The sequence below is a fragment of the Zonotrichia leucophrys genome, chromosome 5, assembly GCF_028769735.1.
Source record: "Zonotrichia leucophrys gambelii isolate GWCS_2022_RI chromosome 5, RI_Zleu_2.0, whole genome shotgun sequence".
Classification (NCBI taxonomy): domain Eukaryota; kingdom Metazoa; phylum Chordata; class Aves; order Passeriformes; family Passerellidae; genus Zonotrichia; species Zonotrichia leucophrys.
This window is the reverse complement of record NC_088175.1, coordinates 11,936,216-11,953,944: the sequence shown is the minus strand read 5'-3', so window position 1 is coordinate 11,953,944 and position 17,729 is coordinate 11,936,216. Positions and strand designations below refer to the sequence as shown.

The 17,729-nt window shown below is 43.7% G+C and overlaps 1 protein-coding gene across 1 annotated transcript; it reads left to right on the top strand.

Annotated features, from left to right (window-relative positions):
- Positions 1 to 712: 712 nt before the first annotated feature.
- Positions 713 to 12,342, top strand: CALM1 (calmodulin 1). The gene is made up of 6 exons (XM_064715322.1): positions 713 to 928; positions 3,838 to 3,868; positions 4,802 to 4,945; positions 7,022 to 7,128; positions 8,590 to 8,725; positions 8,955 to 12,342. The coding sequence occupies exons 1-6, from the start codon at positions 926 to 928 to the stop codon at positions 8,981 to 8,983; spliced, it is 450 nt and encodes a 149-aa protein (XP_064571392.1). The 5' UTR covers positions 713 to 925; the 3' UTR covers positions 8,984 to 12,342.
- The last annotated feature ends 5,387 nt before the right edge of the window (positions 12,343 to 17,729 follow it).

The window sequence follows — 17,729 nt, the reverse complement described above, 5'->3', positions numbered from 1 at the left end:
TGAATGGAAGCAAAATCCTAGATTTCAAAGTGGGCCCATGTTTGTGCTTCCATGCGTGTTAAAGGAGGTACAGTGTGAACACTACAGCATTTTTTGGGGGTTATTACCAATGTGGACAAAATCCTCAGAGCTGACAGGGAAGAAATGAAGAAAACACTCTGACATCAGGACATGCCTTTGCTGCCTCTCAATTGCAGGCTTCTGAAGAGGCTGAAGTGACACCTCAGTTGTAGACGATCCGATTCTGGATTAAATTTCGCTGTCGCCTGGATTTTGGTGCTTGACAAAAGCCCTGTGATCAATAAAAAGGCAGCTGTGCTCGCTTCAACATTTTAGTTTTACAGTCGCTGTCACACACGTCTTGTCATGGAAAAAAGAGTCCTTTATTAACGTTTTCCCCGTCCCCGCGCCATCATCCTCTCCCAGGTGCCGCTCGGGGCTCCCGGGGGGGCGCAGGCCCGCCCCGCCGGCGGGGATGCTGTCTAGAAAATACAAAAAGCACCAACTTGGCCGAGATGCCCCCGCTCCGGGGGTCCCAGCCCGGAGAGCGGCGGGGACCCGGTAGGGACCCGCGGGCTGCGCCAGCTCCAGCGCTCGGCAGAGGAGAACCACGGCCGGCCCCGGGCTGCCCTCGCCCCTCTGGGGGCTCTGGGCCGCAGGCTGCGGGAGCGGCCCCGCCGGGGGAGGGGAGGGGCCGGGCCGCCGAGGGGGCAGGGCCGCCCGCCGCAGTCACCTCGCACATAGCGCGCCGGGAGGAGGGAAAAGGGCCCCGCTCCGGCGGAGGGATACAGCCCCACGTATATAGCGGGCGGCGCAGGCTCACAGCCCCAGCACTCTGTGAGCCGCGCCGGGAGGAGGCAGCAGCCGCCGCCGCTCGTGGTCGCGCAGTTCGTGCAGCCGCCGCCGGGCCCGCCGCCGCCGCGCCATGGTAGGGGGCTCGTTCGTTCGCTCGCTCGCTGGACCGGCACGGGGTGCCCGGGCTGGGGCGGGGGCTGGTGCGCAGTGCACTCGCTGCAGAGCTGGGGACGGTCGGGTTGGTGGAGGCGGGCTGTCCCCGGGGAGGAGCGGGGGTGGGGGGAGCCCCGCGGGGGCCCTTCCCGCCCGGCTCTCCGCGGGGTGAGCGGGTTGGTGGCTGCGGACTCTTCCTCTCCCTACCCCCCGCCGCCTTGCGCGGGATCGCTGCGGAGCTGTGGCCCTTCCTCTTCCGCCGCTTCCTTCCCCTTTCCCCGGGCCTGCCGTGTGGGCGCCCCGGCCCCGCGCCCTCCCGCCCCGCCTCGCCTTCCCTCCCCTGCGGAAAGGGCCGGGCTCGTCTCCCCGGGGCCACGGCCCCAGCACCGGGCAGGGCGCGCTGCGGGGCGGGGCGCGGGTTTGCGGGCGAGGATCCCGCTCGGCTCCGGCACCAGCTGCACTGCGCAGGGAGCGGGGGGGCGGCCGGGGGAGGGCACCGCGCTGCAGCTACTGCGCCCCCGCCGTCCTCCCCAGTGCCCCCCCAAAAAAACGCAGCCGCGGCGGCGAAGCCCATCGCTGTCTGCATTACATCATGTCTCCTCCTCTTCCTCCCGGCCCCCGCGCACCCCCCGGCCGCGGGGACCGGGGCGCTGTGCGAGTTGCTCGCTTGGAAGCGGCCCAGCTCCTGCATGGGGGCTCGGGGCGGGAGGGGCGCAGCCTCCCCTCTCCCCAGGGGCTGCGGGGGGAGAGCTCCTGCCCCAGCCGCCCGCTGGAGGAAAGGCGGTGGGGAGGGAAAGCTGGCCGCGGAGCCCGGGCGCCCTCGCGGTTGAATGATGAGGACGTGGTGTGGCTGCCGGCTGGAGAGAGAGGGAGGGAGGGGAAACGGGGACGCACTGCAGCAGTGGGTGGCTGCCGGCCGGGAAGGGCGCCTGTTGCGCCGGCGGGCTGCGAGCCTCCCGCCCCGCCGGCCGGGCGATGCCCGCCGGAGCGCATCCCATCATCTGCCGGGTGCTCCCAAAACAGCGAGAGGAAGGGCTGGGATTTCCCCGGCGGTTTTTCGCTTCCTACGAGAACGGAGAAACAGTTGCAGATTGACCTCTAATCGCTTTTTGGCAATGTGGGTGTTCCTCGACCCTGCCTCTGCATCTCCCCTTCCCGTAGGAGAGGGCTGACATCACCAGGACGGGATTTGATGACTTGGCTGGGTGGGGTGATGGCTCCAGCCCTGGCTGGGTACCTTTGTCCTGTAGCTGTGCTTAGGGTATAGTTAGTGGCTGTGCCTGTTGCTCGGGAAGGTGAACCCCTCGGCAATGTAGGGTTGGGTTGTGTCCTCGGGCATCACCGGGTGTGCGAAGGTTTTGGGGTTTTATTTTGCGGGGGTTTTTTTGTTCCTTTTTTTTTTCCACTTGAAATATGATTTTAGAAACGTTCAGCGAGCTCTGATTAATGGGCAATGAACTGGTGCTGTGGGCTGGAGGTTTTTTGCCAAGGTGTGGCTCTGTTTCCTGTTCTGCAGGGCAGTGAGTCTGTTATGTAAATTCCTTAGATAATCTTTAAGTGAAACCTCGTATTTTCTGGAAAATCACAAAGCGTGCAGGAAGTCGAGGCGGATTTTGAGCACAAGCTTTTTTGCAGTTATTAAAGAAGACTGTCTTTAGCTATTTTACCCTTTTCTCCTTCCTCCAACACACTGCATGCGGGGAATTGTTTAATCATTACATACAGAGCTTAAAAGAAACCCCTTACTTAGTTACAGATGACATCTGTGTATTTTCCTTAACATATAGAGAAGATTTTCAACCCTATCCTTTTCCCTTAACATTGCATAGCTGATTAATTCTCCATTGTATTTGTTGCTCTTTGCTGCAGTTAGATGGTTTTTATACTTAATATTTTAGGACAAGAAGGGTATGGCTACCTTCTCTGACCTACAAAATTCTCTGTTCTATTTGTAAAAACAGTCCAGTAAAATGTGTTTAAAACAAGTTACTACCTTGTATTCTTCAGTATCTATGATTAAGCATGTAAAATTATCTTTTTTTCTTTACTAGGAAAATACATATTTTTCCATAAAGACCTAGTTAGCTCTTTGAGTCCAAACTGGAGCTTTTTGTGATGCTCTATCCATACATAGGGAGAGGCTTCTGGAAGGATGTGGCTATCACAGTCAAGCTCTAGAAAGCCCTTTTGATTGCCCACTGGGCTGTATATCTTTGTATGCAGCAGTGCCCCTTGATGTACAGGAGGTCATAAACAGACATTTTAAATCTTGCCACTTAAAAATATATATAGAACAACCTGCATGTCAGGATGAGGCACCTTAAACTGCTTGGCTGAGTGGAAAAATGATACGATTTTCTTTGTCAGAGGTGGCGAACATCTCGGTAACACGGAGATGTAATTTGTACCGTTGCAGCAGAGCCGCTCCTGTGGGGCTGGCACAGGGCTGGAGGCTGCTGCAGTGAGCTGGGGAGGGCAGGGCTGGAGCCGTGGGCGCCGCTCAGCCCCCGCGTGTGCGGTGCCCCCACGCCGCCCTGCTGGCAGTGCCGTGTGCTGTGCAACCCCAAACACCGGGCATGGGGCGTTCTGTGCCTCTCTGACCGACTGCAAGGAGCCTGCCCTGTCTCCTTCACTGCACCCAATTGATTCACCAAGTTGCAGGATGGCGTTAGCTTCATATGCAGGTTCAAACCAAGTTAGCCTGTATACTTTTGGAAACAGCTGCATGGTGTAGGTTAGTGCAGTCTCCGTGCAGGGACAGAATTCCAGGGTTCGAAAATGACTTGATGAAAGTAATGATAAATCACTTCTGAAATTGAAAGGAAGTGCCTCATGGCTTGACAGAGCTAGCGGTAAACATTATTCTAAAATGTTCTATTCTTCGTGTAGGCTGATCAGCTGACTGAAGAACAGATTGCTGGTAAGTGTTTTGATGATAATTTTTTTTTTTTTTTTCCTAGCTCTTGTGACTAAAAGAAAATATATTATCTCAAGCATAGTGGAAAAAAACATCTGACAATTTTAAATCTGTACTACCACTTTTGAAAAGCACTCACTGAAAAAAATCCCAAACTAAAAAAAAAAACTAGACAAAAATATTCTGGAAGATTACTGGTTCATTCCCTCTTAATTTAGACTTCTTATTCCTTGGACTACAGATAATGATATTTTTTTTAGATGTTCAGACTTGAGCCAAGTTCTCCTAGATTTCTGGCAAACAGAAATAATTGCTAGACTCAAATGAACTACTTAGAGCCAAAGGAGGCCTAGGTACTCTTTAATAGAGTAGAGATCAATTACAAATGAAATGGCAACAAATAAACCTGAGATTGGTTTATTGCACATTGTTACAAGCCAGTGTCTTTTAAATAAATCTTCTAATAAACTGCCTGTAATTCAGGCTGGTCAGGAGAAGGAGCATTATTTGACCTTCTGGAGACCAGTCCCCCATTTGTGGCTGACTTGAAAATAAGTGGTAAATGACAATGCTTTTGTTCTCTGTCTGTTAATTGTTAAGGGAACCCAGTGGCTCCTTTTCCTTATTTCAGACAGCTGCTGTTTGTGGAGCAAGTGTGCCTCAGGCAAGATGCAGATGCATGGAAATGAATTGCAGAGTTGTAAATGCAGATAAATAGCCACATGAAATAAGTTTGAATTTATTGTGAAAATTATGTGTTGGTACTGTAAGTAATTTGTGTTTGAGAGTGTTAATTCTCTCAATACAGGGACAGCTAGATAGAAAAAGAAAATGTTTCTTAGAATTGTGCCAGGCTTTGTCAGTAGAGTGTATTTTTAGTCTGGTTTTTCTCATGCTGGTGATGTCTCTAAACACTGGGACTGTTTCTGCCTCTAGAATTCAAGGAAGCCTTTTCCCTATTTGACAAAGATGGTGATGGTACTATCACAACAAAAGAACTGGGAACTGTCATGAGGTCACTGGGTCAAAATCCAACAGAAGCAGAATTGCAGGATATGATCAACGAGGTAGATGCTGATGGTAAGTGTTGGGAAGGTGCTGTGATCATCTCTACTGTGTATGACCTCCACACCTGGGCTTGAACTGCCTTGGCAAGACCATGACATAGAGCTCTTACAGCAGGTTCAAAATGCTGCATAGACTCTAAACTCAGAAGGATGTCAGAGATGGCAGCAGTATTCGTGAGACTAAAAACAGGCAATGGGCAGAGACAAAGTTATGCTATTTGTCTTTAATATTTTATGGGTCACAGGCTTCCTATTGCTCTCTGACTTGCCCTGACCTGCCATTAATCTGTCTTTCCATCCAACTTTTCTGTATGTGTTTTGTCAGCCCATAGTTTTACCAATGTCTGTGGTTTTGGCTAAGGCAAAAATGTGTTAGAAGTGGAATAGTGTTTTCAATGGAAGTTCAGCAGAACAGGAGGAGTGTATAATCTAATGTATTAAATCCCTAATAGATAGAGAGGGGCTATTGGAGGTAAAGGCAGAAAACCCTTCCCATATCAAGGGATAATATAATAATAACATAATTAGGTTAATAAATAATAAATTATAAAAATTAGGTTAATAAAGATTAATAAAAAAATAAAATAATAACAGAATTATTTAAAAGGAACACCAGAGAGCCCATATTGAAACACATGTTGTGTTTCTGAACTCCACCTAGGCTAACAGTTTTAAAAAGGAATAATATTTCCCCTGCTCAAGGATGTCAAGCTTCTAGTCATGTGTGTTGGTTGTGATAGTGATTTTTCTCTAACCATATTGTAAAAGAAGAGTGAAAGTATATTGGCAAGAGTATAAATTACTGGATTATGAGGCCTTATAAGTAAACTACTTTCTTAAAAAAAGTGTAAGTTGACTTTAACAGCTAGGTTTTTGGAGAAGCTGATAAATGATAAGTCTGCAGTGGTATGTAGAGTTTGTGTAGCTTCTTTAGGCTGCAGACCAAATGCTGCTCTGGTGGATTTAAAACAGAAGGAGACTGAGGACTTCAGATAAGTGTGCCTGCCCAACTGTTTAAATTTGGGTTACAGCAGAATGCTTTGCTATTCTTCTGCATGTTCATTGGGGTTGTTCTCAAAACTGAGTGTGAGACCTGTGTTTGTATTTTACTGGTGCATAAAGCTGGCCATGATGATAAATAGCTGTGTATGTCTCAGGGTAGAATCCCTAGGATGCAAGGATTTTCTTAAACTTCATTAGTTACACAATGAATTTGTATCCTTCTTTAAATCAGTGGGTGGATCTTAGTTGAACAGTGAACTGTTTAATATGGTTTTGTGAAGTACTTAATGTGCCTTTTTGGCATATAGAGCTGAATCCTGACTATACAAATCTAGTTTCTTCACTACACCATTTTCCCTAGCTTTAAGCAGCCTGAAATGTAAATCTTTGCTTTGAATGAAGAGCTTAATCTCAGGGGTGAGGCCTGGATGTCAGCAGGGATTTTCAGTTTTGCAGTAAAATACCTGTAAGAGCACCTACAGCTAAGCTTATCAGTAATAACAAATAATGTCAGCTTTTCTCGTGTCACTGGAATTTGCAGGTCCTTGTTGCCCATTTGTTGTCCTTGTTGTGTGCAACTTTGGTTGGTAAGGTAGTTAATTTTTAGAAAGAAAAAAGTATTTACAGTTTAGTTATGAGTGATGTTCCCAAATATTAGATAACCTTGGATTATAATGGCAGCTTAATATGTGTTCTTCCTGGAAGACACAACAATTGAGAGATTATAAAAAAATTAAAAGGTTGATTTTGTGGGAGTTATTTGAAGTAAAAATAGGTCTTGTTATTGGTTAACCTTGATGCATCAAACTGGCATTTTACTTGTGGGTTTGGTGGCAAATGGTGTGGCTTGTCCTGGAAAGAAGGCAGCAGTTGATTTTGTGCTGGAACAGAGTGGCTGCTGCGTGTTACAATGGCAAAAAGGCAGTGGTAGCAATATAGAGAGAGGAACCAGTTCATCTATAAGGACAGTTAACAGAGCATCTGGCAATCTTGTCCCTAGCTAAGTCAAATGCCAAATATTTGTTTGTTTTTTTGTGAAGAAAAGCTTGGAAGTTTAATTTTTGGAAGTTTTTTTTTTTTTATTAAGGCAATGGCACTATCGACTTCCCTGAATTTTTAACCATGATGGCCAGAAAAATGAAGGACACAGACAGCGAGGAAGAAATCCGTGAGGCATTCCGAGTCTTTGACAAGGTATTACTGAAAGTACAGCTACTCTTCTAAAGCAATAATGATGTCTATATTTTCCTTAGTGTTTTCTCTCTTCTTGTCTAGAAGGAGAAAGAGTCCTCTAGTAGAAACAGAGGAATTGGAAACATAACAGATTGTTCTGAATATAGAACCAGAACTGTTGCAGCTGGGTTCTGCTTGCTTTATACAGCAAGGTCTAAGCTTTAGGCTCATCCATGAGGAAAACTTTCTGGCCTTTCCTTAGAAACAGAGATTAGCAGACCTTAATGCTTGGTGGGGGTGGAGGGGGCGGGGTGGGGCTTTTTGAGATGTGTGGGTAGAGGAGGGAGATTTTTCTCTACCTTTTGGCTTTGGGGGGAATGGGGAAACATTTGCATGGATACACATGGTTTTGTACTACCCTATGGAAGATTTTGAGGCCAAGATGATGTCATCAGTATTTGGAGGGACATGAAGTATTTCACGTTCTCTTTTCAAAATGTGAAATTTGAGGTTGCTTTCATGAAAATTTAAGAGCTCAGCCCCCTTGACCTTGTTTAAGAATACCTGGGCATATATCAATTTTCTAGAACAGAGGTTCTCCTTTTTGGGTTGTTTGAACATGACAGATGTTGTACAAGAATTGTGTGAAGTAGTGGCTGGTGCAGCTGTAAAGCTAATGCAAGTGCATGTGTGGAAGAAGACTTTACTACTACTTTTTCTAGAAAAAAAGTGTCAGTCTCTAGTACTGTGCTGAAAATATGGGGGTATTTCTGCAGACAAGGTTAGTGTTAAAGCCACTGAGGTAGGTTATATATTGCTGATGGCCATATCCTGCTCTAAGATAGTGTATTCTTCCAGTGTATGGAATTTCTGAAGTGGCTCAGAGTGAGCTCTAGGTTTAGATCTTGCAAATGGGGACATTGGCTTAGAAGTGTTTCTAGACTCTAGAATTTCTCTTCTTAATTTTGTCATAAAACTTCTCAAAACACCTTATGAGTAGAATTTAAATGCTTTCTTTGATCTGTTTTTTATCATCTCATCTGAAAAGCCTAACATAGTCAGCTGCAGTCTGGTAGTGTTAACACAAGAGAAAGCTGACTTCATTCTTACTGGTGGGGAAGTGGATCTCTGCTGCCTAAGCAAGGCCAAAAAGAAGACTAAACAAAAACATTTTTTGTTTTGTTTCTGTGTTTATTTTTGAAAGCTCTTAAAAAACATTAAAAATACCTTATCAGAACTACAAGTCAGGCATGCAGTTGTTATTGCAGCACAATAATTGTATGGAAGGATATGGTGTCATGCATGCCTCACAAGGCGGTGGGACTGATACATGCTGCAGTGTGTGCAGTGTGCCAGGTCTGTGCATCTGTCCCAAGAGCTGCAAGGCTGCTTCAGAAGCAGCTATTGTAACCTAGCTGTAGTTTCCACGTTGGTCACTCTCAGGATTGTTGTTCATGGTCTTGTGCAACTCTTTTCTCATAGGATGGCAACGGCTATATCAGTGCAGCAGAACTACGCCATGTTATGACAAACTTAGGAGAAAAGCTAACAGATGAAGAAGTAGATGAAATGATCAGAGAAGCAGACATTGATGGGGATGGGCAAGTCAACTATGAAGGTAAAAAGATGCTTGTCTTGATTCAAAACCATTATTCTGACTGAGGAGAGCCTGTTGCATAGGGCATTAATTTTTAATACTTGTGATAGTAGTTATTTGCTTGTTCACTACTGTGGACAAAACCATAGCTGCAGTGAAAGGTGCTTTTTTTATTTCAACTGTGTTTTAGACTCTCTTGATTTGAAGTATGCTGGAGACAGTAAATCACAGTGACTTTTTATCTTTTCAGAATTCGTACAGATGATGACTGCAAAGTGAAGAGACCTCCTTTACACCTTTTTTCCTCTAGAAGAATCAAATTGAATCTTTTACTTACCTCTTGCAAAAAAAAAATGTTCATTTATTCATTCTGTTTCTGTATAGCAAAACTGAATGTCAAATTACCTTCTGTCCACAAACTGCATGTAATGGTTGGTGGTCCTGTCCCTAAAAGATAAAGTTAAACATCAGTTTTACAATATAAATAATTGTACTACCTTGAAAATAAAAAAAAAAAGGAAGCACTTAGTGAACTCAAAAGTTCCATTTGCTAATGACTATTACACTGTTTGGGCTGGCCAGTTTTTCATGCATGCAGCTTGACAATTGAGCACAGTCAGACATGTGTATTAAAAGGAAAAAAAAACCTAAAGGATCCACTCTTGTTCAATAGTGGATTCTAATTCAATTTGTAGTATAAATTGTCATAGCTGGTTTACTTTAAAATTGGTTTATACCTCAGGATGGTATGCAGCAAAATGGTTGAAGGATGCAAAACTTAAAGAAAATGCCCTAAAGGTTGAATGGTTCTCCTGTACGTAGCAGTGTGCTCCAAAAATAGGATGATCTTAACTATGGATGGCATGTCTGTGTTAAAATACTGGTTTAACATTGTCTGCATTGCACTATAGTGAAACGGGTGTCAGGCTGTTACCGTTCACAAAATTTTTAAAAGAAACCTTCACCAAGGGAGCATCTTTGGACTCTCATATTTTTAAAACCTTCTGTACCATGACTTGGAGCTGGCGGAGTAGCCTGTGGACTTCAGCACAACTATCAACATTGCTGTTCAAGATATTACAGTTTATGTCCATTCCAAGTTGTAAATGCTAGTCTTTTTTTTCCAATAAAAGACCATTAACTTAAAGGTGGTGTTAAATGCTTTGTAAAGTTAAAATATATATATATAATTGAGATAATAAACCAAAAAAGCAGTAGGAAGGAAGTGTTTCTATGAATGACTTGCTGCTAAATTATAATGCACATGTATGCAATAAGTTATCCCCTATCTTTTCAAGATGGCAAGAACTGACCTCCTGTAACCCAAGACCTTTGCTATAAATAAATGAACTTGTGCTTGCCTTTCATATTACGACAATGTTAATTTAGTTGGTCTCAAAGTCGTGTAATGCTGACTCGTCAACTATCAGCACAGAAGTAACACCTCATTTCACTACAGTGGAGAGCTCTGAGCATGCATGTCAATACTGGGGAAACATGTATAGGTTGCTTATGTTTTTTTGACAGGTTATAAAAACTAGTGGGAGAATTTAAACAGCATGGACTTCATAGATATCTGTGATTCTCAAACATGCCAAAAATGCATTTATCTGCCCGCAGAAAGAAATCAAAAGGACATTTTACAGTATATATTAAAAAAACCAAATTAAGCCTTTTTGGAAACCGGGGCTATTATGTCTTGACTTTTCAAACACTTGCATGAATTTTGTGGGGTGGAGAAGAGGACTAGGGTTAATTTAAAAACGATCTTGTTACTTCTGCTTTGCATGCACTAGCAGTGCTTAGTCATTCCAGTTCTCTGAATAAGTGTTCTCTGATCCTTCAGCTTCCCCATGAATGAGTGGCAAAGCAGCCGTGTGCACTCTTCTTTGTCTGAAAGAAGAATGCTTCTTCTCTTTCTTTTTTCTTATTTTTTTTTAAGCAGAGCCTCCATGTGGAAGGCTTTTATGCTTGGGAGGGAGGGACTACAGCATAATTACTGACTGTAAGTTTTTGTTTCCAAATGTAATGGGTTGAAAACCTTGAAAACCGTAGTTGTTTGATTGCATTTGGTTTTGGAGAATATTGATACCATCTCTAGGAAGAGATACAGGTCTCCATTCATCCTGTCTAACTGAGGTGCGTGTGTTAAGAGCTTGATTTGCTCAGTGGGGGAGTCAAGAGACACCTCCAGAAGGCAATTGAGACTGCCTGCCTTCAGTAATTCTTTTTTCCCCTGGGGGGTGGGGGGAGTTCTGGGTGACAAAGGGCCCAGACACCTTAACCAAGTGCCTAAAAGTTAGATGGGCTGAATGTAGGCAATTGCTTAGGTATCTATTTGTTGCAAAGGCTTAGTACCGTGGCTGTGAATGCTGTCCAAGCAAACTGGCCTCGATGATGGGAATGTCTGACTACCATTTGAAAGTAGATTCTTGCATAGCAGCTGCAAACTACTACTTTAGTAGTGCTTGAGAATGGCTGCACTGATTCTGTAGACCAGCTACTAAAGAGAACGTACTCAAGAGACAGGCAAGGTAGGAAGGATGGTTGCAGCTCTGAACTAATTACTTCTGCCTGGGTGTGCAGAGATCTTGTCTAGTAGGTAAATGCTTCTTACCATCTATCTGTCATTCACTCATGGTTGGTAGGGTAGTTCACCTAAGAACAGCTGCTTTTAGCTTACTCAGTGTGCTCTGTGCTTGCTAGCAGAGACCTCATCCTGCAAGAGGTTCTTGGCTTGATTAGAAATTGTCTGGCAGTGTGCAGTGTTGGTATGCCCTGTAACTGAATCTGCCTGGAGGTATCTAATTATTAACTGACTTCAGTACCACATCAACCTCGAGTAAATGTATCCTCTGTACAGGACTTAAGCTCTGTTCCCTTCTGCATAGTGAATAACTAGAAAAATGAAATGGTGTCATCAAGGTCTTTTTTAATTTTTTTAAAACTTTTTTTTCCTGTGAGTGTGTGTGTGTGGCTTTGGCTTTTTCCAAATGTGAAAGTGTGGGCTGGATACACTTGGTGCATGGCTTAGAAACATGGGACTGGAAAGAACTTCCTGGGTCATCAGATCCAGTCCCCTGCTATTGCAGGCAACCGTGTCATATAATCCTTTTAATAAACTGATCAAGCTTAAACACCTGCTTGTAAGTGGCTTGTTTTCATGGAAGTTCTGTAACTCATGTTGCTCTCAACTGATGCAAATAATATATGAAATATGAAGTTAATCAAAAGGTCCTCCAGCTTAGCTTTAGGTTTATCATTACATTTATTTAACTGACTTTCTTGAACCTGTTATTATTTGCGCAACACTCAGGAAAGTGTTGAGTCTTTACCCCTCTTGCTATGAATAAGAGTTGGTGTGCTTGCTTATTTTTTTTAATGGAAAAGATGGATGTCTGGCTTGTTGAAACCTGTTAGATATGTTAATTGTCAAGGCAAGAAACAATTGAGTTACTTGTATTTGATACATAAATTTAAGGCTAGAGTATACATAACCATTTTTAAAACACATCAACTTGCAGTGTAGTTTTCTATTTAATACTGAAATTGTACTGCTAAAGTTTAAACTGCTGTTAATCATATTCCTCTTCTGATCATAATGAAAAAATAAAGGGTAAGAAAATGCTTAACATAGATTATTTATTATCATGCTTATTTTATTAATAATTCAGGCATGGAAACATCTCCAGGTATGGGGTGTTTGTTCTGTTTGCTGAGATGGGCTGGAGTGATGGGTGGGGAGGGTTACTGATGTAGGAAATTCTTAAACCCCAACCATTTGTCTTACTTGCACAGCTCCAGAGGCACAGACATGCTAAAACCTGTTTTAGAAAGGACCCTGTGCCTTACTGATGCCTTGGATGCACGGGAGGGTGTTGGGCTGCTCTGGGGGCAGGGGACAGTGCTGTGGCTGCCAGGCCCTGTGCCCTGCCCAGCCCAGCATGGAGGGGCTGAGCCTGTGTCCTGGGCCCTGGAGTGCAGCACCTGTGTGATGTGAATGCAGATTCTTCTTCCCAGATGACAACATCCTAGACTAAAACCAGTCTCGGGGGTTAGAAATACCAGAGTCAATACAGCTTGCTTATCCCCTGCCATGAAACTAAGTGGAACACTTCTTTAGTGCAATCCGGTTAGGGTTTGGGTTCTTTTCATTTCATAGTGTTGTTTTGGTTTGGGTTTTTTTGGTTTGGTTGGTTGGTTTGTTCATGGAGAAGGGAGGGGGTGATGCTTGGGATATGGTGTTTTATTGTTGTTTAGGGTTTTTTTCAATTTGCTAAGTGAAATCTGACACAGGAGCGTGGTAGAACCACAGCATGTTCTTCTGATACACAGACATACAACTATCGAGTGAACATTGGCAAGGAAGGCTGATGCCCTGGTTCTCCTGACTGACATTTAGGAAACCAAATATTTTATTTTCAAGTAGAGTGGGTGGATCTTTAAAATCAGCAAGAGAAACATATCAAGTTGTGTGGGGATTTTTTTCCTAAAAGCATTGCAATTCCAAAATATTACTGATATTGGGTTTTTTTAAAAATTCAAATACAAGATTGTGAAGTAATGAATTACATGATGAATTGTATAAAGAACTGGAATTCCAGAGATTCTTGATGTTGTTGACTATAGAAACTTTGCATGAAGGCTCAAGTACTTAGTGGATTTTATAAGACCCCCTATCAGTGAGTATCCTAGAGTAGCAGTCAGAGGACATTTGAAAGAGTTGGTAATTTCTTTAATAGTAATAAATTGGGTTTTGAACTGAAGTGAACAGGTATCCCAATGAAAGGCAGACCTGCTGGTTAGGTAGACACCAAGAAAACCTCTTACTCTCTTATAGATGATTAGGCAGAGTTGTTATCTAGCAGCAAATGAGTGTGTTGCTCTCTGACTGATGACTGTAACCAGGAGCAGGAGCACACTTCATAGCACAGCCCAGCCCTTTTGGCCTTCCAGCTGTTAAACTGCAGGAGAAAAACCCACAAACATTTAATACAAAAAATCATATCATGGGGTTAAATTTCTCCACATCCCTGGGGAGACCAGCACCATGGAGCAATGCTACAGAAAGCTGAGAAGCAAGTCTCCCAGCATTACCACCAGTGACCCTCAAAAAGAAGTTGCAATTTGTCCTTTCCAGCATCCCTGTAGGTGAGGGACAAAGCTAGATCTGCCTGGCAGTGGGTACCACAGCCTTGTTTGTGGTAGTTTTTTGTTTTGATCTTCCATAGAATTTTCATTGACTGAGAAATCTTGCACAGATCTCCTCTGAAGAGCTTGATTCGTTTCAGTAGCCTTAGAAGTCAGCATCCACAGAAATACTGAAAGAATTATTCATAGTGCAGCATTTCCCTGACAAAAGCAACTCCTAAAATAGTGATTGAAGTACAATATGAAAACTGTTCTAATAATCTAAAAATTAATTAAAATTATTTCTGAATATTACGTATTTCCAGATCTCTAAATGTGATATATTTCAAAACCAGATTCTTCAACAAATGTCATGCTTGCTCTAAAATTTGTGGCATTTAAAATGAACAATGTTTGAATAGGAACCAACTGAATCAACTGAGAAAGCCATAAGAAGGCATTAAAAAGCATTCCCCATTTTACTAGTTTGCAGTAGGATTGGCAATAATAATGCTGTCAGTGTAGCAAGTATTCTTAAAAAGGGTATGGGGGTATGGTGAAAGAAATGGATGGAGGGAGAGTAAAAAGAATACCTGTCCCTGGAACTGCTTTGTAGTCTTGTCCTGCAGAGTATTTGCTGTCCCTAAGGCTATAAATATGTAATTGTGAGCATCCTGTTTTTTTTAGCAGTGGTGCTGTTATTCAGTTTTTGCAGTTTTCCTGGCTCCCCATAGCTCCACCTTACTCCATGCTGACTTAATATTTACCTGAAAATAACCCGGAAAAGCTGTCATCCTGCTGCTGATCAGAACTTGCCAAATGTGCTCTGCTTGTTCTCAGCTTTAAAAAAAAAAAAAAATTAAAATAATAATTTCCTCCAGACATTCTATTAGGAGACAAATATGACCACAATTTTACTGAGGCTTGACTGAATATCTTGTGAAGTGAAATTTTAGCTCAGAGTATTTAGCTGTCTAGGAATCTCTGTGCAGCATCAACAAAATTAGTTTCTCAAAGGTTTTGACATAAAATTTGATAGATATTTCCTAATAACTAATTTTTTTCTTTAGATATTACGAAATAAAAATTCCTACACAAATATACCAGATGCCCTGACAATCAGTGTGTATGATGGTGTCCACCTTACATAGCTGAATTAAAGACAAGTAGATTCAATCAGTAAACTAAATCAGTAAGTACAACAGATTTTTAGTATCAAAGAAGATATCTTGCACTATCACACAATTGCGAAAACATAGCTAAAGTGTGAAAACAGCCTTGCTGATTTATTTTCCATCAAATTAATTTATAGAGGAAAGTAATTTCTTAAGTAGCTCAGGTTATTATTCTTTTCTGTATTAAACACTTGCACACGTGGAAAATACTATCGAAGAAAAAATGGTGTTAGAGCTACAAAATTAGGTACTCAGATTTAAAAAAAATCCCAAACAATTAAGGTTATCCATGAAACTCGAGACTGGCCTATTGCAAAACATCATGGCACTGTCTGATCTCATTCTATACTGCCTTCAGCATCTTTCCATCCATGTACTAAGCATTGCATTGCAACTTTCCCTTTGAATGCATCATTCTATCCATACTCGAGTCACTACTCACTATGCAGCCCTTGCTCCAAAGTCAGAATTATTATTTTCTTATGGCTCTTAGGTGTCTGAGTGGTTCACAAATGCTGTGTTCTTTTAAGGACACACAGTGAATTGAGGACATGCTTTATCCTCCCAAACAAAAGGAGCCGAGGTGCACTGAATTCCAAAGAGGTATTTCTGAGAGTTCAATCTGAGACATTTTCATTTGTCAGAATCATAATCATGCCTTATGTGTGCTACAAAGACACCTTGTCAGTAAGAGCATCTTTCAAGTCTGAAAACCAGTCTAAGCCTCTGGGTCAGGCCATTGTAGTCCAATGTTCTTGGAAGAGGCGTCTCTCTGTAGACAGCAGAGTCTGAGTGGTCGATCCCACCCCACAGAGGGCTCCAGGAGCACTTGTTTTCCAGGGCAGCCATGGCCTGCATTGCCCAGCAGGTCAGCTGCCTTCTTTCAGCCCCCATATCACTCGCTATGTGTTGCCTTGCTCATGCAAAAAAAGAAAATATATCAACTATGCAGCATTTCTTTCATTGTGCCAAACCAATTCATGCCCAGAGCAGCAGGGAAGAGAACAAACTGAAGAAAACAGGGTAATTTCATGCTAGGACCACAAAATAGGAGGATGCTGGTGGAGGTGATGGTTTGTGAGAGGAGAATAGGGGAATAAAAGTGGCAAACCCCCTCAGTTGCAGCCCTCTGTGCTTTGCAGCATAACCTTGTACTTTCGTTGCTGTTTCAATCCTGTAATTTATTACCACAAAAGGGAAAGCAGAACTACACCCCCAGCACAGGAAACTCGGTTGTGTGGCATCATGGTGACACCCCAGTGAGTCACCACCTGAGCTGCTGCCAGGGGGTTCCTCACAGACCTCTGGGACCTCTTGAGGAACAGTGAGCAAAGCTCCTTCACTTCCTCAGCCAGCCCAACATGGGAGGGAGAGCTTTGCCCACAGATTTGCAGAGGAGAGGTGGATTCAGGACTGAGGGAGCAGCTCAGAGCTCTGCAGGAAGCTGCGCTTTCACGGTCCTAAGCTTTTCCACACGTTCCCTGTAACCATGACCCCATACCTCCTGTTCTCTTCCTGTCCTGCCTGCTCCCTTCCTCTCCATTTTATTCTCTACCCATGTTGGGCCCAGCTTGTACCTCTCAGACTTTTCTAGGTCTCCTTGTCCCACAGTCCTTGCTCCTTTTTCATTTCTGCAGTCGTGGGCTAACCCCAATTGGGAACTCAGCCCCACCAGCCACTGGCTTGCTCCCCTCCCCTGTGGGATGGGAGAGAGAATCAGAAGAATAAAAGCAAGAAAATTCATGGGTTGAGATTTAGACAATTTGATCAGGAAAGATTATGCACATGCACAAATAAAGCAAAACAAAGAATTAATTCACTAATTAATTCTAATGGGCAGGCAGGTGTTCAGCCATCCCTAGGAAAGCAGGGCTTCATCCCACATGATTATTTGAGAAAACAAACACAATAACTCCAGCAACATCCCCCCTTCCTTCTTCTTCCCCCAGACTTTATTGCTGAACATGATATCTTATGGTATGGAAAAATCCAATGGTTTGGGTTGGAAGAGACCTAAAAGATCACCGAGTTCCAGCCCTCTTCCACTAGACTGGGTTGCTCAATGCCCCATCCAGCCTGGGGTGGGGCATCCACAGCTTCTCTGGGCAGTTCCCTTGGAACAGTTAAGTGAGCTCACCTGGCTGCATTCCCTTTGTGCATCCCCAGCCTGCTTGCTGCTGGGGTGGTTTGAGAGGCTGAAAAAGTCTTGATGTTGTGCAAGCACTGCTCAGTGATAGCTAAACCATCCCTTTGTTATCAACATTTTTTGTGTCACAAATCCAAAACCGAGCACCATACGAGCAACTATGAAGACAATGAACTTTACCCCAGCCCAAGACAGCACCCATCTATTTCTCTCACTAATAAGGACTGCCAATGATGTATCTTCTTCCAGATCTCCATTTCCACAACTTTTGGTCCTAATTAGTTGATTTCTCACCAAACAACTTTATTCTCTGTGTTGCCTAAGAGAGGGTGATCACTCAGGTCAGGGCACAGACTAAAGTTTTGCTGTGCTCTGCTCAGGCCCCAGGTTTCAGGTGTGGATCTGAGCCCTGCCTGACTTGCTTGACTCACAGCAGCAGAGAGCTGTAGTTGCAAAAAAGAAGATACAGCACAGGCTGCCCCAAGCTGCAAGCTGGAGATACTTAGTCTAGGGTGAGGCAGCTGTTGGAAGTCCACCACAGTGCTGCCTGTGAGGGTCCCCTGCTCTGCCTCGC